We start from the raw sequence: 25368 nt of genomic DNA, 5'->3' as shown, positions 1-25368 counted from the left end.
TGGAAAATAAAATAAAAGCATTTTAAAATCATGGCAGATTTCCATTTTAAATTAATGATATTACATAGGAAAAAGCCCTAAACTTACATCTTCTGACAAGTAGCTTCAAAATGTGGTGCATTAAAAGACAGCATTGCAATTTGCTGCCTGTTTCCAGTTTGAAGTGTTTGTAGATAGGTTCATTTGCAAGAATGAAAGAGAGACTGAATTTAATCCCCAAACTTTGCATTTCAGAAAGATATCTTTACAGTTATGTGTGTTTAGGAAATAGGGCTTAATGCTCAGAATTGCTTTGTTAGGCTGATGGTTTTTCATTCATTATGATGAATTGCTTAGAGAATTGTTCTGCTCCTATCCCCTTGCTCACTAATGAGAAAATGGCTTAATATGAAGATTATGTATAATGCTTAGTTACTATATTTTAAACGAACTATTGTTGTCAACTCTGTTATCAAGGACAGCATAACTGCACATTCTAAGATATGCATAAGGCTAGTGTTTCTGTAGGAACCACACAAGTCCTTTATGGGCTTTATGAATTATTAGCCTTTACAAATTATATAGCCTTTATGAATTATATGTTAAATACCCATCCGACCAGGTCTCCTCTGTGGAGTGACTACATAATTCGTTCTTCTGTATTAGTTATTCTCTGGATTTTACATATGTTATCTGTGATATTTTGAACTCTATTTGGTCTTTGTGTGTTTTTCCATCCAGCAGATGAATGAGTAGGGTCCTGCCCGTCCTTCTGATTTCAGGAGTCTGTAGTTGATCTATAATTTTTGATCTTTTTTTTTCCTAGCGACCTAATACTGTTTCCAAGTTCTGCCCCCATTCTCCTCCCTGCCCTCTGAGTTTAACTATCACTTAACTATGTTCTACACATTTTAATATTTCTTTGTACATCATCTCTGAGTCCCCTTCAAATGTTCAGTCTTATTTCTTACCTACTGCACTGTGGGCGTTGTGTGTTGTATACAAAAAGATGATAATGCTGACATTGGCACAACTAAATTTGACCTTTCACAGCTGCAGACAGGGACAGTTTTGTTGTATTTCCCTTTGTTGCCTTTGCGCATGCCATTCAAAATAGCTGTGAAGTTTTGGGGGAAGAATTACTGCCATCCAAACTAATGTCTCATTTGCTTTGGCACTTTGCTTTTTTATATCAACTTTTCCCAAATCATCCTGTAGAAAGTCTGTATTTGGGAATGTAATTCTGCAGGTGTATGTTTCCTTTAAGTTTATCCTTTGTTTCCAGTCTCTCCAAGTCCCTTTCTATTGCTACTTTTTTGCACACTTACTTTTTAACTACTGACAATTTATCACCTAGGAATTTCATGAACAAGATGTTTACCACCTAATAATTAACAATAATCATTAGCACATCAGGGCTGTGCTTGTGTTGGACACAAGCTGTGAATAACAGAGGGGGCTTATTCTTTACCTGTTCAGGCAGACACTGGGTACTGAGGAAAAAAAGAGTGTGTGTGTGCATAGTAGAGAATACAGCTGGAATGCAGTTACTGACTGAGATCTGAGAGTGTATCTCCTTAACAGAATCACGGAATAGGTGTGGTAGGAAGGGACCCGTCGAGATCATCTAGTCCACCCTGCCCTGCTCAAGCAGGGTCAGCTGGAAGAGGTTATCCTGGATGGTGTCTGGTCAGGTTTTGAATATCTCCACAGATGGAGACTCCACAACCTCTCTGGGAACACTACTCCAGTGTTTGACCACCCTCACAGGTAAAAAAACAAAACAAAACAAACAAAAAAAAACAACAAAGAAAGGCAGCTTTGTCTTGCATAGAATTTTGTGTTTTAATTTGTACTCATTGCCTTTTGTCCCATCACTGGGCACTCCTGAGAAGAGTCTGAGTCCCTCTTCTTCAGTGCCTTTCATCAGGTATTTGTACAGATCAATAAGATCCCCTGAACCTTCTCTTCTTGAGAATAAACAGTCCCAGCTCTCTCAGCTTCTTCTCATATGGAAGATGCTCCATTCCCTTATTCATATTCTCCCATGTCTGTCTTCTGCTGGGGAGCCCAGAACTGGACACAGCACTCCAGTTGTGGCCTCACCGGTGCTGAGTAGGGGGAAAGGATCACATCCCTCAAACCTGCCAGAAACACTCTTCCTAATGCAGCCCTGGATGCTGTTGGCTGCCTTTGCTATGAGGTTGTATCGCTGGCTTGTGGTCAGCTTGTTGTCCACCAGGACTCCAGGCCCTCCACTGCAGAGCTGCTTTCCAGGCTGTCAGCCCCAGCCTGTCCTGGTGCATAAGGTTATTCCTCCCCACATGCAGGACTTTGCATTCCACTTTGTTGAACGTCAGGAGATTCCTCTCTGCCCAATTCTTCACCCAGTCCAGGTCTCTATGAATGGCAGCTCTGCCGTCTGGTGTATTAGCCACTCCTAGCTTATCTGCAAACTTGCTGAGGCTATACCCTGTCCCATCATCCAGTCTCTCTCTGATACCTCATTTCAGTTTTTCAGGACTGTCCCAGCATACTGCTGGGGGACGACTCTAGGAAGAGGATAATTTCTTTGTCTGGCAGATGAATTAAGGAGGTTCAGCATTTGCACACATTCCAGTTCTGTACCTTTTGTTACACGCAGGCTGTCATTACAGTCGTTACAGCACTAGACTCAAAGGAGACATTGAAATAGTTCCTTTGTCTTGCATCAATGTCCAGTTCATAGTAATGTTGTAGAGGAGTTCAAATCTTTGCCATATTGTTATGGCAGTAGCACTAAGTAGGTATTACTAAGTATATTCACCCACTTCCATATTCCATTTTAATTTTCTAGTCTATGGCTGAAGAACTTCTCAGATTTTGGTGTCCTCACTATATTTTGCATCATATTCAGAAGATGATCTTGCTTTGCAAGAGACTTTCTCTGAGATTTTCAGCTGTTAAACCCCAGTTTAATTAATCCTGTGGATTATCAAGACAGAGCAGGAAAATTTATCTGGGCTTACCTGAAGATCTCCTTTAAGCACCAGCCTTTTCCAGAGATGGATGAACCACCCAAATCCAGAGATGGCAAGTGGCATCCAAAAACTTAATTTGCAGAAAGTATATCTCTGTTTTGAAGTGGCAAAAACCATGTAGTTCTGTACCATGTAGTTCCCATCCCTGCCTCCTTCCACAACAATCATTCTGATCTGTAACTGAGGGAAAAATACTGCAAAAGCAAAAGATGAGCACCTTTGACAGTAAATGAAAGGAATGGCTCTACTGCTGAGCTTTGAGTCCCCTTTCCCCTTTAAGTTGCCCCCCTCCCGCCTGCTTTGATTAATATTGTGCTCTCAACAGAGCAGTTAATGCATTGCTATAGTTTGAAAAATCCTGTTATTTGTGGTGATAATCTTTCTGGACAATCAAGTTAGTATCTTCCAAAACTTAGATTAATGTGCACTGAAACAAGAACGGGGACTTCCCTGTCTGTTGAGACAGGAAGACAGGGTGGTGGTTTTTTGAACAGTATTTCTTACTGTTCTGAATCTCCATACCAGACTGCTTCCAAATGAAGCACCAGATCCAAAATGCACAGAAGATGTAAACTCTTCCTGCTGATCTGAAGAGTCTTTGAATCAGGTTTCTGGCTGCTAAAGAAGATTATGTCCGTCTTTATGTCTCGTAGAAGTTTTCTTTAAAAATTCCTGCATGGTGGGAAACAGCCTTTCAAACTGTTTTCCAAGATGTGCTGCTGCTTGATTCCATAGGAAACCTGTGAGCTCATTAAGATACCATCACTGAAGGAGAGGAGAAAATGAATAAACAAAACAAACCAACCAACCAAACAAAACAAACATACAAAAAACCCCACCCCAACATCAACAACAACTAAGAGCTAAGATAGGTAACCTTTATCTTGTAGGGCTTACCAAACAGGGAAAATATTACTGGCAGCTTTTCCAAAGTGTTGCAGATCCCAACAGAAGGGAGGGTTTTAAGAGCCACTTGCGCACTGAAAAGCCTTTCTGTGCTAGGCTTAGGTGGTGCATTCTGCTTGTCCACATGGCTTCTTCATGCTTGTCCTTTTGGTGCAGGTCATTTCCCTGTTGATTTATTGTTTAAATAGAGGCCTGTCAAAGCCTAATTCAGAGTGTCTTTTTGCACTGCAGTTGTCCTGAAATCATTTCCCAGCATTGACACTTATTTTCGCAATCATGCTCATAACAAACCTCCTGTGCTTTGGGCCATTTTTGTGGGGGCCATATTTAAGCTGTTCCATGTATTTTTCACTGTATCATCTTTGCTTCAAGCAAGGTTGGGTTGCCTGTTTTAACACAGCACAGAGGAAGGTGGGGAGCTTTCTATTCTCTGTAACTGGGCCACAGATGGCCCAAGGCATGTTATTCAAAGTGGAGGTACAAACTGAGACACTCACTGCTTCTTTTTGTCCCCAGTGGTTGTCTCTCAGTATTTGGTTTCTAGATGTCTCTCTTCTATTCCAAGTTTGTTAAGAGCTCCCCTGGTGTTTAACCAGCAGTAGAAAGTCTGATGCCAAGAATAAATCTTCCCTCCACTCTTCCTCTCTCACACACCTAGTTGTGCGGCTTTTCCGTTACGCGTTGTGTGCATGGGATGGAATGATGGCAAAAGCCAACAAGAGTATGGCCATATCCCTTTTCCTCTTGGTAGTGCTTTCCTTATCAGATTGCTGTTTCCTGATGCTGTTCAATGACTTACTTCAAGGGTAAGTCTATCAATATTATTCTGTTAATAAACCTTATCAGAATGGCATATCCTACCCCTTCTTCACACCAACTTGTTTGCTGCTTGGTAGTTTTGATGGATTCTGCATGCATTATCTTACTCTGAGAAGCATGGTATCTTACTCCAGGAAGCATGAAATGTCATTATTTGTGTATATGCTAACAAACTACAAATGCTGTTGCCAACAAATAAAATTATCTAGCCCTTACTGACAATTGTGGCCACAATACATAATTCTTGTAAGGCGTAATTTATCAATTTACTTCTCAGTTATGTGAAGCCAAATATACTACATAATGCTTGCTAATATTCCCCTTGTTCCTATTATTGGAAAAGATTAAACAGACAGGCTGTTCGGTTTTCATACTGACCTCTAGAGTTGTGAATATTTCATTCACATCCTGTCTAATAATTCCTCCCAGGCTAGATAATCCTGTGCACAGTCTCCTTCTGTACAATATGTCAGTCTTGGCATACCTCTGACCATCTGTGTTGTCCTTCCCTAGGTCTTGTAAACTCTTACTATATCTTCTTTAGGTTAAGGCAACTAAACCTGGATATGATGCTCTATTGTCAAAGTTTGTATTGTTGTTATTAGTTCACACAATGCTCAAAAATCCAGAATAAAAGAAAAAAGCCCCTTTCCCACTCTGATGATAGCACTTGACAGGGAAAGACTTGCTTTTGGGTTTCTTTCTCTCTGGGTTTGTCTGGAGTTCTAATTTCTCTTGAAGCATTTGAGACTCTTAATGTTTCCTAGAACGCTGTATGTTTTCTGGGCACAGTGATGATGATAGATGTTGAGGTACTGAAGAGAATTCAGGCTTTGATAGTGAAATAGCAAAGTGAGGGAGAAACTGTGAGGGAGGTTGGTGTTCCTTTTGTTTGCTTTCAAGCTCAAAATATGCATGCCATATCTCGACTGAATTACCCTATAAGTAAGGGTGTGTGTATCCATGTATGTGACTGACTTTATGATAGGGTTCTGCAGTTACCTTCATGACATAAACACCAGGATTTGATGGTTGCCTGGAGGATGATAATTTCTAATCATGAGAGAGAAATGAGCCAACATTTTTTGAGAAGAAAAATCCAGTGAAATTTTTTATGCTGGTGAACCATTTCCTTGGGGAAGGAATGTCAGGGCCATCACTCTCACGCAATTAAATACCAAGCAGCACATATTATTTAATTATATGGTGAAAAAGGAATTAATAAGATGACTTGATATATTTTTGGTGCTTTCACTCTCCAGGATTCAGTTGTACTGAACAGAAAGAGGTGGATCCTATGAGAATAAATAGCTGTGAGAGCATTTTTACAGTGTTCACGTTGCATAAAAAATGAGACAGGTAAAGAATAAAGTGACAGGGAAAGCTGTTTTATTCCTAGAATTCTGGCTAGTTTTGGTTGGTATGGGTGTATGCAATTAAGTCCCAAGTCAGTGGAATTTGGGATTTTTTTAAGAAGCATGAGTGAAAAAAGCATTTGTCCTGGGACCTAAGGTTTAAAGCATAAATTTTAGCATCAACTATACTGCTACTCTGTAGAAAGAGATAAAAACAGAGAAGAAAGCACAAAAATTGAGGCACTCTGGAGAGGAGAAAAAAAAGAAAATTGACTTAAACTGTTAGTGCTATTTGGTATAGGATGCCACCTTGTGGAAGTTGTTAGGATGTCATGTCTTTTATCAGATCTCTTGCAAATTTTCTTGACTATTTACTCTCTTCAGTCATTGTAGATAATCCTATTTGCATAGATCAGCCTTGGTCTTTAATAGCCCCTCCATCACCTGATTTCTTGTATGTAATCTGAACTTTCAGTGTAATTTAGGGATGGAGAAAACTTACTTTGGGAGGTAAAAATCTTTGAAAAGGAGAACTTCCCTTAGCTTGCCTAGTGGGCTTGGGAATCAGCCATGGTGAGAGCGTGATCAGTGCAGATCCTATGGTGTAATGGTAGTAGTGCACTAATGGGTGTTGTCAGAAAGGTCTGATGGGAACTGTAATCACAGTGCGCACTTTGGCATGTTAACCCAATCACTACAGCAGTTGGAAAGGAGTTAGTCCATGGTTGTCTTCAGCGGGACATTAGAATTGCAGGAAGAAGGAGCAAATGCGGACATGTCTGCTGCCTCAGCTGACATACCGCTTCATTTCACATTGTAAAGGACTCTTCTCCAAACGTGTTCAGATGTCTGGCATTCAAGTTGTATCTCCATAGTGGTCTGCCCAGGGACAGCACAGGTGTGTTGCTAATCCACAAGACCTTTGTTGCAAACGTTTCACATCAAGTGTCAAATGCTTCTTCCCTGCTAGAGGCACTGTGGAAAGGTGAAGGTGCAGTAGGTGACCGGTCTTCTGCCAAAAAGCAAAGTGTTTTGTTCCCGCGTTTACCAAAACACTAGGGTGGCTACCACAAGCAAGTGAAGAAATGATCTCTCCTGTATGGAAGCATATATAGAGGGTCTCCTGAACTGAGACTCTGTCAGAGGGACAGAGGCCATCTGTCCATTTTTCTGCTCTCCAGCTTTGATCCTCCTTCTGCTCTTGGTCCTTTTCTGTCTTCATGTCCATCCCATGGAGCACCAATGGGCCTGTCACCTTCCTGATTTCCTACACTTGAAGGTAGCTCTCCCTTCCCTCATCTAAGCAATTAGCTGCTTCTAACTTTGTCTAAATAAACATAAACACGAGCCTTCTAGAGTAATTTCCTAGCCACCTTTCTCTTCTAGACTAATCTCTGTCAAGGTTTGTGCTGTTTTTTTTCAAATGGTAATGAGATGCTGCTAAGGGCTTCTTTCTTCTACCTCTTTTGCTACTATCCTCATAACTGGAGTTGGATAATGAGGTGCAGCTCTTCATGGGCTGATATTTCTATTGATCACATGTGCTTTTTGTCCTTTACTTGCCCTTCTGCTGTAAGCCTTTTGGCCTGAGGATTCCAGAATTCACTACCCTCTTTCAAAACACTTGAGCTAGGGCTGTGATTTCTGAGCCTAATAGAGTATGAAATTCCAAGGAGTTTCATTCCATGTTTGTGAATAACCTTTAAAGTCTAAATTCAGATTCTGAAGGAAAGTTACACTGAACAATTTCAGTCTTTAGTAGAAATTTCTTTGGAAACATTTACAGTCTCACCCATGGAGTGTCATGAAGTCATTGATTGAAGTGCCATCAGCTATTGGCAATGTACAGCCCTGGCAGCTTAGAAATGCCATTTAAAACCTTAAATGAATGTTGCGTGGTGAGAGCTGCTTTTAACCTCCTGAACCATCAAGCTCTCAGCTTGAGCAACTGCCTGCAGTTCTCATCTAAAGGCTGAAGCAGCTGAGCCACAGAGTGGATTCCTGAGAGGGCTTGAGGCACCAAAACTGCCAATTCAAGGACACAGTAGATGAAATTTAAAGCAGGAGCAATAGGGTGACTGATTCCATGAACTGCAGACAGTTTAAACCTGTGGTCATGCCCACTGGGTCCTTCAGCAGAATGTGGTCAGGAGGCTTCTGTTTTGCATTCCCCCTCCCCAGTTCTCTACTACTCCAAGTTCCCATTGACCTTGCTGATGTATCATGAAAGGCAATGAGAAATCACTTCAAGACTATTAAGTGGAGAGGACGGATTTGGGGGAAGAGATCAAAGTCCTGTAGCCCTTTCCTGCCACATGCACGTGTATGTTTTGTACCAGTCTTTTCATAGGGATAGTAGCTATTTGACTTTTTCCTGCTACACACACTCATGTTGCAGCTGCATCCAGCCCTGTTACAGGAAACAGATGTTGTGACATTTATCCACACCCAGTGATGTAAAGCTCCCCAGCTTACTCTGTGGAGTTATTGTGTGTTGAGTTTTGGAAGCAGAGGTGCTTCCCAGCCTCCTGACAAGAATGCTGAAAATTTCCTCTGTGTTACCCAATGCATGTGCTTGTGAGCTTCAGACAGTTGAGGGGGTGGTTCCAGATTGCTAAGCTAATGCTTAGGTGCAAGGTGGCCTGGAAATAACCACCAATGCAGTATAGTTAATCTCCATCTCTTATTCTCTTTCTCTGCCTACACAACCCTATAGTTTTATGCTTTGCGTGATGTTAGCTCTTACGGACTTGGTACATTGGGAGACGCTTTAGTCCACTTTCCATGGGAATGCCTGTGAGCATCTTGCATAAGGCCTACTCCTGGTCACAATTCTTCACCAAACTGGTGAATCTCCCTAGATGCAAAGCAGTTTCAAAAGCTTCAAGCAAACTAGGAAGAGGGCTCAGAGGGGACAGAAGGGTCACAGGGGAAGTAAAAGAAAATAAACATGCATATGATTATGAAAATATAAGCCTGACTCATAGATAAGGTGACATGAATGCAAGAAGATACTATTCTAGTTTTTCTTTCATGTGTTGTGAAGCAGCAAGCCCAAAAGGAGCCAGTTGTACCCTGAACTATCTGCCCTGCTGCTAAAATCACCTCAGACAGAAGTGGGGATATTTGCCCATAAAGTTAGGTCTGTAGCTCTTCATCATGCCAGATTAGTGCTCATCACAAGGCAGGACTGAACCCTGTTTTAGTGGAGGTACTGTTCTCTGACATTGAATTTCCAGTTTGAGTAAAAGTTGTAAGTTTATGCAAGCACAATGGGGTGGGCTTGGTGTGGTGAACCTGCCAGATGGCAAGAACTTTTGTTCCTCTTGATCCTCACTGCTGACAGATGAGCACCAGCACCTTTGGGATATCACTGTCAGTAATGATTAGGTGCTAGTTTGGTTTTCCCATGCAGTGGTCCAAGTAAATTGGGACAAAATACTCTGAGTGTGTGGGGGTGGGGGTGTACTCTGATCCCCGTCCCAGTGAAGGTGATGTGAATCTAACTTCTGACCTTCGCAAAGGCTAGATTTGGTAGGAAACTGTAATTGTACTGTTCAGTAGCTCACAGATTTAATGAAAGTGCGACTAACTCCTACTTCTGATTTCACTGCACAGTGATCAGATGGGAAGTTGTATAACAGCCATTTTGAGCAAGTACTAAAAGATGGCCAGCTTTTAGGCCCCCTGTAGTGCAACTTGGCCATTGTTCTGAAGACCTGCCCCGTGACTTAGGGTGGGAAACCTTATTTCCTTAACCAGACATGGTATTGTTAAGAGTGAGAAGCAAAGTGAAGTTAATTTTATGTTTTATTAGCAGCTTTGCATTTCCTTCAGGTTCTCTCACTGATAGAGTAGCAGAAATTGAACTTCCTGTAGATAATAAACCTGGAAATCTGGTTTTTGTGACATTGAGCACTGGCAAACAACAGTAAAGCTATGAGAACTCATACTAAAACCCAACCTGGCTACTGGGACTGGGCATTTTATGACAAATATTTATTGAAATGATACTATTGATTGTAATTATCTCCAGGACTTCCTTGCTTGCCCCAGGATGAGGAAATACAGGGCTGGGTACTCTGAGACATTGTAGATGACTGCAGAAATAAAGTGCAATAGAGCATTCCTTCAAATAACATTTTTTGTCTTCCTACGGAAAAATTGCATTGGGTTGTGCTGTTGGGAGATCATGGGTAGCCCTGGTTTCATGTGCTGAATCTTTAAAAAGAGAATTCTGCCATCCAGTGGCTTTTGAATAGATTTATAAGTATAGGTGACACGACCAAGTCTAGGTAAGAACATTTACTTTCACTTTGTTTCAGCACCAAGCCAATGAGAGCATTACTGCAGAACAGTTACCTGAAAATTTGCTTGAGAAATTCTTTCCTTTCAGGGTCGGGGGGAAGGAGCCAGTGCCATTTATTTTGACAGTGAAACTTTTCTTTGGTTTATCTCTTTGCAGTTATGTGGCTGTGGGCTGCTGGGTGTGGGCATCTGGCTGTCAGTGTCGCAAGGAAACTTCGCCACATTTTCTCCCAGCTTTCCGTCGCTTTCAGCTGCCAACCTAGTCATTGCCATTGGCACAGTCATCATGGTGACCGGCTTTCTGGGCTGCCTAGGTGCTATCAAGGAAAACAAGTGCCTCCTGTTGAGCGTAAGATGTCAATACTTCTTTTCACTAAGACCAGTGATTGTTGCTTTGTTATTATTTTATTTAAATGACTGGTGCAAAATAGTCTTGTTGATCACTGTAACATTGCTCTTGGCTTTCAATCTTCTGTATGCTTGCAGTATGACATCCCACACCTTTGTTCACAGTGATATCATTGGTGTATTAGCAAATGAATCCTTGTTACTGTGTGCCCTAATGTATTAGACAGCAAAGCAAATTACTATCAGTTACCTCTGAATGGTTAAACATGAACTCTAGGGTCAACCTGGATAGCCCTTCTGGAAATGTCTGTTAGAAAGATTGGCTGAAAAATCCTAAGCCACAGCTGCTTTTGGACACCACTCAAAGCCTCTCATGGCTATTTTCTACTTTGCCCTTATCTAAGGCCTTTGTCAGAGGTTGGTGGAAACCATCTGACCTAAAGTTAAGAAGTCAAGGTCTCTGCCAGGCCTTACCAATAAAAAAGAAAAATCTGATCCTTGGCAGTCTTTGTCCAGCCCTGAAGCACAGAGGTTGGTAACCCCTCTCAAAAAACACAGTGTGGGTCACTCCTCTTGCATAAACCCAGGAGGCTTCATCATGTTTCTCCCCACCCCAAGGAGAGAGGTATTGTGGCAGAAGGTGAGAGGAGGGCTTTCAAAGCAGACAGCTTCCAGTTGAGTCACAGCTTATGAATCACAGGTGCTGTGACATTAAGGAGCACATGAGTTTTCCTTGTGTAAAACTCTCCCTTACATAGTGTTGGGGAACAGCTGGGCAGCATTCCTTAGACCACCTCAGAGTATTAAACTGGAGGACAAGTGTGCTCCTATTTTTTGCTATCTGTTGCTTTGTTTTGTACATTGTACCACTAGGAAAGCAAACAGAGAATAGTAATGAGGTCTATGTCGTTCATCTACACAACTGCAACACCAGCTGAGTTTGGTTTTTTTTTTTAAGTGTGTTTATATTCTTACAAGGTTCTGCAAAAGTCTTTTCATACTATCATAACTATCATGAGTTTCCAATTGGAGAGCTTGCTGCACTACATACTACATCCGTGTGGGGGATGCCATGCCTATGTGGCAGTCAACTAGAACATAAAGGCAACTAGTGGGCATGAACAGTAGTGAAAAACTACTGGAGCTCACACTTGGGATGCCCCTACAGAGAGAGATTTCAGCTACAGAGAGCTGGCAATAGAAATGTTGAGTAAAACAATGACTATTCCAACAGGCAGTCAGATGTGGTTAAAGCCCACCTGCTAGGGAATCGCTCCTCAGGCACGTCCTATTGATCTTTGTGGTAATGGGTTTAGCATCTGTTCTATAGTCTATGTGAAGGAAAGAGACTACCAGGGCTGCGTGCTGTGACAGCAGTCAAAAAAAAAGCAAGACAAAAGCATTGCTGAAACCTGCAAGCTGGTAGTAGGGCAAAACCTAAGATGTAGAGAGTGCTAGACAGTGAGCTTCCTCATTGATGGTGAGACGTACAGGAGCTTTACTGGCAATATAGTATTAATATACCTGAATAGTTTGAAATCAAACTTGCATGGTTCTGGCAGTAGAGGAAAGGCTTAGAGGACAAGGTCTATAGTCTTCAGAGTTTCTAGCAGCCCCAGGTTTGCTCTCTAGTTGGCAAGTATGTATACACTGTCTGTTTTTTCTTTGTTTTAGTTTTTCATCGTTTTGCTGATAATTCTCCTGGCAGAGCTGATATTACTCATTTTGTTCTTTGTTTATATGGACAAGGTAAGCAAATATGCCATATAGATTAATTATCTGTACTAGCATGTAAACCAGGTTCAGTTTGCTTTTCTTTGATGGAGGTATGTGGGTTCTCCTTGCTCTTCACTTTGGTGAAGGTTTAACCTTGAGATCTTGGCTGTTTTCTGTAAACTGCTTCTGCAGGGGGAGGAGGAAGTGATAAGGAAGACAAACAGGAGAGAAGAACCCCCTGAGCTTTACAATTTCCTCCCTGAAATAAAACCATGGTCCAGGGCCTCCCTTTTAGTCTTCCCCTAAAAGCTAAGACAGCCTTCAACATAGCTGTTTGATGTCTCTGCAAGAAGCTGATCATCTTGTGGACCTGGGTTGTGGGAGATCCTGCTTAAGACCTGGTTAGCTTCTTAGGGCCAACCCTGAACAGGACCGGAGGAGAGAGGCCTGGGATATTCACAGGTTATTCCAGATGCCACCAGCTGTCTCACTTGACTGGGCAGTCCCAGAGAGTTTGACAAGGGTGTGGGGCAGATCAAGAGGCAGCTTCTCATAAAGCCCATCTGGAGGAACCTGCTTTCTAGTAGAGCGTAAGTGAAGTAGGCACAACTGGCTGGCCTGTCAGATTGGCAAGACTGGAAATATCCTTGGGGAACTGGAGAACTGCTAAACACAGGACAGAGCCTTACAGTATGAGCATGTCCAGACTGATTTTAAAACTGAGCTCCTACCAGATTTGTATCTCTTCCCAGGTTGTCATTATGATGCCTGCCACTTTCAGGGAGCTGCGGTGAACTTCTGGTTTTGAATGGGATGTCAAAGAGGGATGAAACAGATCTTATAATATAGTTGACCTTTATGCCAGGAACCATAGGTTAATCCTTTCTCTGCTGCCAGCTCACTGCTGTCAGAGCCAAGGTACATTCTACCTGCATCCAGGACTCCAGGCTCAGACTGAAATTTATACAAGAAATGGGACATCTCAGATCTCCCATTAAGCATTCCAACTTCCTCCTCTAAAGAAAGAACACATTTGAAAATCATAAATCCTAGAAGCCTGTCCACACAAGGAGAACAGTAATAATGCCCTTTTTCAATTGATTTTGTATTGGCCATTTATTATAGCCTGCCTGAACCTGTTCAAGGGATAACTATGTTAAGGTTGGGAGGCTGGGACTCTGGTGTTAATGATATTAGCAAATTAAAGTAGGCCATAGCTTACAGGGAAGAGAGGCTGCTGTGGGTATTGCCAACAGCTATCTCTGGCACAGTTAAAAGTAAACTCAGCAGATCTCTGCTGATCCCTCTTCACTTAGTTTGAATCAGATGATGACTGTGTGATGGACTCTTAGTAGAGGGGAAGCTGTTTGGTCTCCTGTCTCATGAGAATTAATCCAGTATTTTGCAATCTGAGGGAGAGACTAGGCCTTGGCAGGTGCTGAAAGGTCCCACTGACTTGTGAGAGTCTTGAAGCTATGATGGAGCTTTTCTACCCAGGTTAAGTTTGTGGTGAGAGAAGGTAAGGGAGATACATTCTATGTGCAAGTCTGTACCATTTGTTCCTTTCCTCTAAACAGCAGTGCGTTGAGTTTCTGTATTTTTTACATGATGCAGGTCAGTGAGAGTGCAAAGAAGGATTTGAAGGAAGGTATGAAGCTATACAATTCAGAAAATAATGTTGGACTGAAAAATGCATGGAATATCATTCAAGCAGAGGTAACGTATTTTCTCAGTAGAAGAAAAATAACAATTTGGCCATAAAGGCAGCTGCAGTCTGTTAACTGTGGCATCAATGCCAAGTCTAAAAGTTGGATAATGCAGGCTTTTGTTTCTGATTTTGCACTCTTGAACATCCAGGGGAGTACTGTGAAACACAGGATCAAAGTGTACTCTGTAAGTTGAAAGATGCTTACCTCTCTCTGAGATTCTCTGCGCTTATCACAGGCACAGAGATGATCTGAAACAGAGGACAAGCAGCGGAACCTGCATGGGTAGAACTGCATAGGTAGAACTGCAGCTTTGGCAGCTAGGCTTTTGCTGTTCAGCAGTTGTGGGCAGATTACCTTAGGTTTTGGTGTTTGGGCTCATGTCTCTGTGACAAGAAGACTAACAGACCTTAGGCATGGGACCATTTATTTTCTTTTTTCATGTCGTTAAGTATTTCGTTTTAGTGATCACTGAGCACAAAGCACTTTAAAAATATAAAAGTGTTGTGGCAGCCCTTTTGAAAATATGTAGTGGTTTAGTGGAAGTAAAAGTTTGTGGTGGTGCATGAGTCACAAATTGTGCTAGTTAATTTATTAATCCTTTACTTTTGCCACAGATGAAATGCTGTGGTGTGAATGACTTTACGGATTGGTACCCAGTGCTGGGAGAAAACACTGTCCCAGACCGATGTTGTACGGAAAACTCACAAGACTGTGGACGGAACTCCACCGAATTAGTGTGGAAAACGGTAAGGCTCGCTTTGCCCAGGACAAGGCTTAGGGAGGGGTGGGAAGGAAGAAAATAGAGGGAATGCACATGAAAGAAAACGTGACCTTGGGATTTCAATTTTCATCTTTCATCATTTCAGGGATGTTATGAGAGAGTTATGACCTGGTTCGATGAGAATAAGCATGTCCTTGGTTCAGTTGGGATGTGCATCCTCATAATGCAGGTAATACTGGTATGATGTTTGTCAGCATGGCTTTGATTTGCTGTCAGCATTCTTGATTCTGCTGTGTGAAAAGTGGTGCTCAGTCGCTTTGAGTTTGATCATGATTTCAAAAATGTCAGATTTGTTTTATGAGTTCATTTAAGGCCATCTGCTCAGAAAGGAAGCAGGTCAGTAGTCAGTCCCGCAAAGCAGACATGCTATGGTAGGGTTTTGCTTACCTGCATTTTGACTTCAGAGCACCACTTTGGAGTTCCCATGTTTAGGCATTTCTTATGCTGTCCCTTAGAGAACTGTTTATTTAAATTTTGGAAGGAAGTTCTAGAAATTGCCAAAATGAGTCAAATCATGGCCACTGAACTGAGTAGGTTAACGTGTTTTAAAAAAGAAATGCAGGAGTATCCATTATAATCCGTTAAGGTTTTGGGGTTCCTGTATTACTGCTGTACTTTTGGAGGAGCATACCAGAATCTGATGTTTTCAGTTACAGTTATCTGGCTAAACAAGCACAAGTTGTTGGGTAAAAAGGAAGAGTGACTCGTGTATTGATTCTGAAAAACTGTTGCATGTATGATAAAGAGCCCTGAGAGCTTTTTGCCTCTATCCATGCTCTGACAGATACATCTCTGGACATCACTGTGTGCCTGAACAGCACAGATCCAAGTTTACTGATCAGTTTGAAGCTTGAGAGATATGGCTAGTGTAGATTGTCTTTTAAAACTACAGCTGGACCATGAACACAGGTCAGCAGTGCAGTTTTGGCAGCCTCCCTGTACTGAAGCCCTTATTCTTTGTTTTCCTTCAGATTCTTGGCATGGCCTTCTCCATGACACTCTTCCAGCAGATTCACAGGACTGGCAAAAAATATGATGCCTAAAGCCTCTGAAACATTATCACATCAACCCTTCTGACTCATCATAAAAATGAACAAAAGGAATGACCTCAAAGAGTATCAAGCCTAGCCCTGCTGAGGGAATCCGTCCCATTGACCGATCTACTTTGTTGTTACTTGTCCAGTTATTACCACAGCTTGTTATTTGACTCATTTTTTTGTCTGTTTCACATTTGCCATTTATTTGCCAAAGAGGGGGGAAACCCCCCAAACAAATGGATTTTCTACACGAAATCATAGATCTGCTTTAAGAATGTTTCTTAACTTAAGAACATGTTTTGCTCTACTAATCCATGCTATATGTGCAAAAATGATGTGTGTTCAACTTCAAGGGAGAATTCTTCAAAGTCTTCCATTAAGTTTTCAACCCTCATGTCCAATTTACTGGAAGACTCGGAAAAGCCACTCTAACTGAGAGTCCTAGGAATTGGAGCTGCTTTGCTCTGCAGCTTCTTGTACCTTACGGTGTATACTTTTTTATTATGATAATGATGATGATGATTATTATGATGGATATAGCTTAGAATTTAGTTGCCTGACTTATAACTTCTTACTGTTTTTGGTTTTACACATTTATTGTACATTAATTTGGGAACCACTGTGCGATCTCCAGAGGACATGTTTTTCAGAGTTGACAGTTGGTGCGAGCAAATAAAGATGTAACTTTTCTCAAGTCCATGGGGAGGCATCATCTACCTTTATCAGGGCCTTGATGCCCTTACTGTAACAAAGGTGGTTCCTTTCAAATCAGAGGCTCTTTCCTCAGAGGGAATGCAATGCCTTCCCATTGGACCAGATGGTGAGCTTCCTACTCCTGTGAGGCAAAGTTCCAATGCCTTTACTCACCCAAAGCAGTGTCAGGCCGCTTTGATATCGTGCTGCTTTGAAAGCTAAAAGTACTGACTAAGCAAGTTACTGCTCCCTGGCATGAAGGCGAGAGATTGCAGTCTGACCTACTGGCCAGTTGGCAGCAGACTTCACGGATTGTGTTGTCTGTTTCAAAAAGTTTGCCCAAGGCATGGGATGCTGCTGGATATGAGGGAAGGGGATGGCAATTTGATGGCAACATTGTCGTGCCATACCCTTCATTGAAGGGGTTTCCTCAGGCAGATGACAGCTGTCTCCCTGAGCTGGAAAATGCGGTTGGATTAAAGGTGACCAGATGATGCAGGGAAGGGGCAATTTCCAAAACAGCACTCAGAGACAGTACGTGTTTGTCACACCTTCAGTACAGAATTGGTTCTTGCTGACGAATTGCCAAGTCCATCCAATGGGGTAGTTCAGACCTCACTGCAATGCAATTTTTTTACCAACATTCCTGTTAGAAAACTTGAACATGTATTTCTCTAGTTTGAATGCTGCTTCGTTGCAGGCAGCCCCCATTTGCCAGTTGTTCCAGGTTTTTGCTGTTTTGTGAAGGAAGAAGGAAAGGCTCAGACATTGGAGGATGTTCTGATTTAATGCCAGTCAGGGCTCGACTCAGCTCTGAAAGAAACACTGCTTTTTGTATTAGCAGCAGTCAGAAGTGACCTTCAGAGGTTACCTCATCCAATGTCACTCTCAAAGGGGTACTGTCATCTATGTGAGGTGCAGTTTACTGTGACATTATTGGGCTGAGTTTCAGAAACTGTTGAGGATGGAGATGTTGTGCCTTTCAGAGCAATGCCATGTCAAACTACTCCTCTGGTAAACAAGTTTTCTCTTAATGTCCAGTCTGAATATTTATACTTTAAACTCTTAAAAGGTATCATTTACATTGTATCATTCACCTTATCTTTTCCTTGTGGGCTGAAATAGCTGTTGAGCCACTTCATATCTGGGAGTTTTTAGTCCCCTGTTTATCTTCCTAGTAGGTCCTGCATGCATCTGTACATCTGGCAGCAATAGTGTTTTTTGTGGCCTATGTGTCACTTTTTTGAGTTCCTATGAAATCAGTGTGACAGGAAGAAGTGTGAATGTGTGGGAGATAGAGATGAATTTGGGTGTTGCAGTGAAGAAGGAGGTTACTATTCTTAGAGCATGGCCCTTGCCCATATGAGCACAATGCCCAAAGTTTCACAGGGCTCTTCTTTCCCACTGAAGCAGACAATGCCATATGGGTTCAGCTATTTCACTTGGATTGCCTTTGAAAGAGTCAGGGAAGAAGCAGAGGGAAAGCACAGAAACTGAATCCAGTTTTACTTCCATTTCTAACAAAAATTGGGACCAGGTGCATCTGAGCCCCACTGGAGATGGATGTTCCATGTTGAAGAAGGGGCCCTGATGCCCAATGTACTTGCTGCTACATGTAAGACTGTATCCGAAGTTGCTAAGATGCGTTCCCATTTTTGCAAGAAAAGACAGGACGATTTTCATCTGATGGCTCCACTGCATTCTCCCTTTGGGCAGAGGTGCTTAGCTTTCTCTAGCTTTCTCTGGTGTTCAAAAAGAGCAGGGTGCAGGGCTGAGCAGGAGCATCATCTCTGTCCTTTTGGGTCGCACAGTGGTACCTGCCACATCTTAAATTTTAATCTGCAGTCAGTTTTTGTACAAAATATGGTAAAATATATTAGTGAAAGTAATAAGGAAATAAAAAATGTTTATGAGTAACTCAGAGATGAAATGTGTAGTTGCAAACTCAGCTACTTTGCCTTCCATCCAAACTTATTTTTCTAGAATGCTTCATTCCATTTCACGATCTAGCAGCATAGATCCTGAAATCTTTTTTTTATGACTACTTTTGGCATTTTAAGCACAGTATTAAGTGAGATAGTTACACAAGCTTCATGTATTCATCTCTATGAAGCCACCTACAGGAAGGGAGTCAAAAGCAGGGCTGATTTGTGTCTCTAGCTGACTCTCTGATGTGGGAGGTGATGACAGACATCCTGAAAGGAGCAGGAAAGTAATGCCATTTTCTAGGCAACAAAAAACAGCCCTGGAAAGTGTGAGGCTGCATCAGTCAGTTTGTCAGAGAAGGCACTAACTGTCCTGTAAACTGGTCAAAGGGAGCTTTGGCTCATGTATGTATGCACTTTTTTTGCTTATGCTGGTGGGTGGCTGTCTGTGTGTTTTCCCCAAATGTCACTCTGATTATTTAACTATAAGTTTTTAGCATGTTTTTAAATAAAAACTGATACTGAGTAAAAGTATCTTTAATATACACAAATATTGATTTGTATAAATGCATACCTCTCTGTATCTCTAATTCATGAAAGCACAGTTCAAGTGTGTGAATGTGCTGTTTCTCCGAGTGTTCCTTCAGACTGTAGCGTACCTGCTGTCTCACTGTGCTTCACGCTTGGAAGCTGCAGCAGAACTTAAGTAGAGACATAATAGGAGAACCGCGTGAAGAACCTCTACTTGAAAGCTGTTGAAGTGATAGCAGTGAATTCTGTTCCCTCCTGGTGGTACCAAGGCTGTTAGTTATAGGAAGCCCAGGTGGAGGGCACTCAAAAGAAGTGTCCATAGCTAAGTAGCATGTGAGATGAGAAAATTGATGGCATAAATGTCTCCAAGATGACAGAAGATGCCTTGTATGTGTCATGCATTGAGTTCCTGGACTATGGTCATGTTAGGCCAACTCTCCTATCCTGTGTCCACCCACCATTTCTATGCATGAAATACAAACTCACACACAGGAAAGGTGCAAGCAGAGGGCAGCCGAACTGATCCTCATGGTCTTTCTTGGGCAACGTATTAGTCAGGCATAGAGAAGGCAAGAAGGAAAAGGGGGTTTTCCCAGCAGATGGTTCTTGGGAGCAGCATGGAATAGGGCACACATAACTCTGATATAATCTCTTTCCATAGAGTTGAGCAGCTTCATCCTGTAGCTGGCATGGGGGAAACCTGGAGATGTTTGCCTATGGGCTAGCCATCTGTTGTGCAGTAGATAGTAGACACTAAGAAACAACATGCCATTCCCACCAGGTGATGTTTGCACCAGTGTTTCTTCTATGCAATACTTTCGCCTTTATATAAAAGATTTTTACTAGGATGATATAAAAATAAAGGATTTTTTAAAAGGTGCCTCTTTGAGCTCATTTCTCTCCTAACCCCAACTACCACCAAAACCAAAAGGGAACAAAAAAAATTCCAAAAGGTGACACAGAGATCTCTTCCAACTCCACTGCAGTTGAAGTCCAGAGCTCTTGAAGCTCTTGCATCTCTGAAAAGATCCCTCCCCCTGTCCTCTCTCATCCTCCTTCAAAACAATACTCTAATAAAACAGAAATAGGTGTGAAAGATCCCCAAAGAACAGCAAATTGGTTTTGAGAGCCTGGTAATACAGGAAAGAGTTTGCAAGTGTCCCAGAGAATACAGAATAGTCGAAGAGAAGACAAATTAGTAGAGAGCTTGAAAGACATCCAGAGGACACTGAGAAGTCTCAGAGAAACTGTGAAAATTGATTAAACACTGAGATAGAAAAAGATCACAGAAGAGCCCTCCAAATGCCGGGAAAGTAAAAGATGGTCTGAAAGATCCCCAAATGAAACAGTGGAGCCAAGCAGAAGCCAACAAAGCAAGAGAAAGTCTGAAAGAGATTCAGAGAACATAAAGTAGCCTCAAAGAAAGGAAGAAAGCCTGTGAGTGCCCAAGGAAAAAAAATGTAGCAGTGTCAAAGAGGCCAAGAAACAAACAGACAAGGCAAAGGACTCCCCAGAGAATACCGAAGAGGCTCAGCAATAACAAGAAAGTATCAGAGATATTAAAGGAGCTCCAGAGTACCCAGTAGTACCAAGGGTGGCCTCAGAGAAGACAAAAAAAAAAAAAAAAAAAAAAAGGCAGAAAGCTTGAAAGTGCCCCAAAGAGTAGCACCAAAGAAGAGAAAATGAGCCAAAATCTGTAAAAGACTCGGAGAACACAGAGTAGCCTCAAAGAGGCAAAGAAACTAGTAGAAAGCCTGAAAGAACCATGGTGAGCACACCAGAGACCTTGACAATAACAAGAAAGTAGCAGAGATTCTGAAAGAGCCCTAGGAGAGTATGCCTGCAGCTGCTAAGGAAGGAGAGAGGCTGAAAGAGCAACAGAGAATAGCCTTGGAAAAGGGAAGAAACAAGCAAGGAGGCTGACAAAGTCCCAGGAGAAAGAGTAGCTGCTGAGATGCCACGAACCTTGAAGAGAGACTGAAAAAGCCCCAGAAAACCCAGTTTAACTTCAGAAAAGTGGGGGGGTGGAAATACAGCAGAAAGCCTGAAAGTGCTCCAAAGTCACCTCAGTGAGAGGAAGGAACAGACTGAAAGCCTGCAAGGCAGCCATAGGAGCTTTGGAGATGCTAGGGAAGAAGTGGAGAGGTTGAGAGAGTCCCAGGGAACAAAGCAGCCTTGAAGAGCCTGAGAGACTAAAGAGAGCCAGAAAGAACCTCAGAGAAGACAGAGTAGTCTCAGAGAAGGTAAGAAAATAGCATAAAGCCTGCAAATGTAAAGGATAACAAAGACTAGCCTCAGAAAGGTGGAAAAAAATAGGCAAGAAAGAGACCCAGAGAGCATACAGTAGCTTGGAGAGGTGAAAAAATACAGGAGAAGGACTGAAAGAATGCTGAGGGAGCAAAGAGTAGCCTCACAAAGACCAAGAAAAAAGCAGAGGAGTCCAAGGAGAACACACGGTACCACTGGAGGGACATGAAAGTAGGAAGCAGACTAGAAGAACCCCACTGCATGCACAGTATGCTTAGGGCAGGGAAGAAACAAGCACATAGCCTCAAACAGCCTCTGAAAGCATGCAGGGTAGCTCTCTGAGAGACACCAACAGGGAGGAGTTTGAGATGGGTTGAGAGGAGTGCAGAAGGAGCCTGTGGCACGGCATGACCATGTCTCTTGACCTGCGGTCTTTTTTAAAAAAGGCACTGAACAGTATTGGCCCCAGTATCAATCCCCAAGAAATGCAAATAGTAAACTTGCTGCCAGTTAGTCTGAACAGCTGATCACAACCCCTTAAGCCCACTAGTCCAGCCAGTTACTCACCCACCTTGCCTTCCACTTTTCCAGACCGTACCTCAACCGTTTGGCTACAGGGTTACTACGGGAAACTGTGGCAAAGAGACCACAGTCCAGGTGAACAACACTCGCGGCTCTCCGCGCATTCAAGTGAATACTTGGCGCACTGTGGAAAGCTAGCAGGTTGGTTGGGCAAATTTGCCCGTGGTAAATCTGTGCTGTCTTTTCCCAACCAGCTTCTTGTCCTTCGTACAACTGGAAGTAGTTTTTGTGAGGATTTCCTCTGTGATCTTCCCAGGGCCGGGGATTAGGCTGACGAGCCTGTAGTTCTCTGGGGGCTCTTTCCTGCCTTTTGGGGGAGATGGCCGGGGAGAAGATGTGCTATATGCCTCCCCAAATCATCAGGAACCTCCCCTGCTCACTATGACCTCTCAAAGAGGAGAGCAGCTTTGCAGTGACTTTGGTCAGCTCCCTCAGCACCTTTGGCCCCATTGCAGGTGGACCCGTGGACTTGCGTATGTCCAGCTTGCCTTTTGGTCCCCAACGTAGTCTCCACACCACTGCCAGATTTTGCCACTAAGCTCGGGGACCTAAGGCCTCAGAGCAGACCTTACGCAAGTAAATGCCGAGGCACGGAAGGCACCCTGTGTGTCCTTTGTCACCAGGTCCCCCACCCCATTTGGCAGAGGGTCCGCTTTTTCTGAGGCTCCCTTCTACTGCCAGTGTATTCACAGAAGTCCTTTGTGTTGCTTTCCACGTTCCTCACTAGTTTCAACTCCAGCTGAGCTTTGGGCTTTCCAGATTCCACCCCACCACGCTCAGGTAATGGCTCTATTCCTCCAGAGCAGCCCGGCCCCACTTCTGCCTTCGGTGCGCTTCCTTTGCGCTCTCAACCTCGGTCAGGAGTTCTCTGTTCATCCATGCTGGCCTTCTGCCGGGCCTGCTAGACTTGCCACACATCAGACGGACCCTTCTCGTGCTTTGAGGAGGTTGCGTTTGAAGACTGACCGGCTCTCCTGGACTCCCTTGCCCTCCAGGGCGACTCCCGTGGGATACTGCCTACCAGAGTCCCTCAACAAGCCAAAGCCTTCCTTCCTCAAGTCCAGGGCTGTAATCTTGGTACATGCCTCACTCGTGGCTGAGCGGACCTTGGACCTACCTTGCAGCCTTGTCGGCAGCCCTGCCTCTGTGTCAGAGAGCACCGAGGGCTAGCTGCTCCACCATGGAAGACTAGTCAGGAGCGCAACGCAATAACAAGGCAGGCGCAAGCAGTGGCCTCACCACGAAGGAGCCACGATGCAGAACGGCAAGTCCAGGTCAGGATGAGGGCCAAAGACAGTGCGTCACGTGCAGCCCAGCGATCCCCCGGCAAGTCCGTAGTGACGAGGCAGATCCAAGGTCAGCCAGAAAGCCGAACCAGTGGCTCTGGGTCACGGTCCAGACTGTGCGGGTACAAGGTCAGCCACAGACAGGACTGCTACGCAGCTGCAACGTAAAACACAGCAGGAGCCAGCGGCAAGGCCTCTGCTTAAAACCAGTTCCCAAGGGAAAGGAGGGACAGGCCCTTGCTCCTAGCTTTCTTCCCAAGAGCTCGTATCAGCAAAGGAGCTGGACTTGGACTTGGCCACCTAAACTCTAACTTAGCCAACTAAACTCCTAGACGAGGGATGCACTCCGGGCCCTGACACGCTGACCCCGTCTCCTTCTTCTCCTGACTGGGCTCTCTGGAGGGACCGTGACCCAGTTCTTTACCTTGCCTTGCCCGGCAAAGTCAGTTGACCCTGTCGGCAGCACACCTCCTCTGCCCTCCCTATTCAGTGGGAGGGCTGTGGGAGTGCGCCCTGGCCACCGAGGGCATTACCTGTGCTGTGGCCAAGCCCAGCTCCTGCTGTGCCCCCTTGCAGCTCGCCAACAAAAGCCCGTGCACCCATTTCACCCGGCGCCTCCTTCCTGCTCCCTGTGCCTCCCCTTCTCTTCGGGCTTTGGTCACCATCCCCTGAAGACCCTAGGCTCAAGCCCTCCTAGCTAAGCTGGAAAGCCTCTTGCAAAACCTCCTCTTGCCCCAGCCCCGGGTGGCATCCTGTGTCTCCCCAGCACTCCCCATTCCTCAAAGAGGGCGTCCACGGGCATAAAAGCCAAAGCTCTGTCCGCAACACCGGCTGGGCACTCGGGTGCTAACCCGCAGGTTGGGTGCCCTCCTACCCAAGCCTCTCCTCTCCACTGGCAGGACCAGGGAGAACAGCACCGGGGCTCCAGCGCCCTGTAGCCACTCTTGGTTTGTTAAGGTCTCCCGTGACAGTATCATTGGTGCGCACACGGATGAGCAGGCCAGTGGTAACAGGCCAAAGCCCAGACATGCCTCCGTGCTCTCTGCAACAGCCCCAGTCCAACCTCCCTGCAAGCAACAGATCACGTGAGGCAGCAGGTAAGGTCAGCAGCTGGGTGCCTCCGCACGCCGTAGAAGTCTCCAACCACTGTCACACACCAACTCCTCTCGGCACTGGTTCAGGTGTGGTTCAGATTCACCTGGCTATGACGCATCCCTTGACAATTCATAGCACCAGTGTTGTCCTGGGGCAAAGAGTGGGGTGATGCAGTGAGTGGATTAGACCAGGTGCTGGGATGCACATATGTGCAGATACTTGATTACAGGAACATGCTGTAGCTCTGTGGAAGCCTGACTGCGTGTACAGCAGAGAGACTCTTGAGTTTTTCTTTTCTCACTTTGTGGCAGTTTGACCCCCGCCTGCGGCTAAGCACCACACAGTATCTCACTCACCCCCCCCAGCCTCCAACCCCAGCAAGATGGGGAGAGCAAAAGTGAGAACACTCATGGGTTGAGATAAAGATAGTTTAGTAAATGAAGGAAAGAGGAATGGGGGGGAAAAAGTGATGCAAAGGCAATCACTCACCACCTCCCACAAGCAGACCGATGCCAAGCCAGTCTTTTGAGCAATGGCTGCCTTCCCCAAATCCTTCTCCTCTCCATTTTTACTGCTGAGCATGATGTTATATGGCATACAGTATCCCCTTGGTCAGTTTGGGTCAGCTGTCCTTGTGTCCCCTCCAAATTCTTGTGTAAGCCCAACCTACTTGCTGGGGGGTACCAAGTGGGAAAAGAGAAACTTGATGCTGTGCAAGCACTGCTCATCAATAGCCAAAACACAGGTGTGTTATCAAGGCTGTTTTCATCACAAATCCAAACCACAGCACCATACATGCTGCTACAATGAAAATTAACTCTATCCCAGCCAGACCCAGTACACTCTTACACATCACTTGAGTGCTGGTGGAAAGAGACACCATGAGGTTACACAGAGATGTGGGATGTAATTTCACCTGTTCTTCTTATGGATGACTATCCTCTCCAGACTTTCCAGACAACCACAGGTTCCCAACCCCACAGTTTGTACTGTGGGGCTTTCTCTGATCATCTCAATCTTGCTCACTATGT

General features: G+C 44.0%; 1 protein-coding gene across 4 annotated transcripts in view; it reads left to right on the top strand.

The window, feature by feature from the left end:
* The window catches only part of TSPAN9 (tetraspanin 9), a 192056-nt gene extending 172050 nt beyond the window's left edge, over positions 1-20006 (top strand). For all 4 annotated transcript variants that reach the window (XM_030040921.2, XM_030040922.2, XM_041129613.1 and 1 more), the window contains 6 exons: positions 10545-10736; positions 12410-12484; positions 14066-14167; positions 14775-14906; positions 15027-15110; positions 15913-20006. In XM_030040921.2, the coding sequence (XP_029896781.1) occupies positions 10545-10736; positions 12410-12484; positions 14066-14167; positions 14775-14906; positions 15027-15110; positions 15913-15984 (657 nt within the window). In that variant the 3' untranslated portion in view covers positions 15985-20006. The remainder of the gene's footprint in view (positions 1-10544; positions 10737-12409; positions 12485-14065; positions 14168-14774; positions 14907-15026; positions 15111-15912) is intronic.
* The last annotated feature ends 5362 nt before the right edge of the window (positions 20007-25368 follow it).

The sequence above is a fragment of the Aquila chrysaetos genome, chromosome 17, assembly GCF_900496995.4.
Source record: "Aquila chrysaetos chrysaetos chromosome 17, bAquChr1.4, whole genome shotgun sequence".
Classification (NCBI taxonomy): Eukaryota; Metazoa; Chordata; class Aves; order Accipitriformes; family Accipitridae; genus Aquila; species Aquila chrysaetos.
The sequence above is the reverse complement of the archived record's forward strand: the minus strand, read 5'-3'. Positions and strand labels throughout refer to the sequence as shown.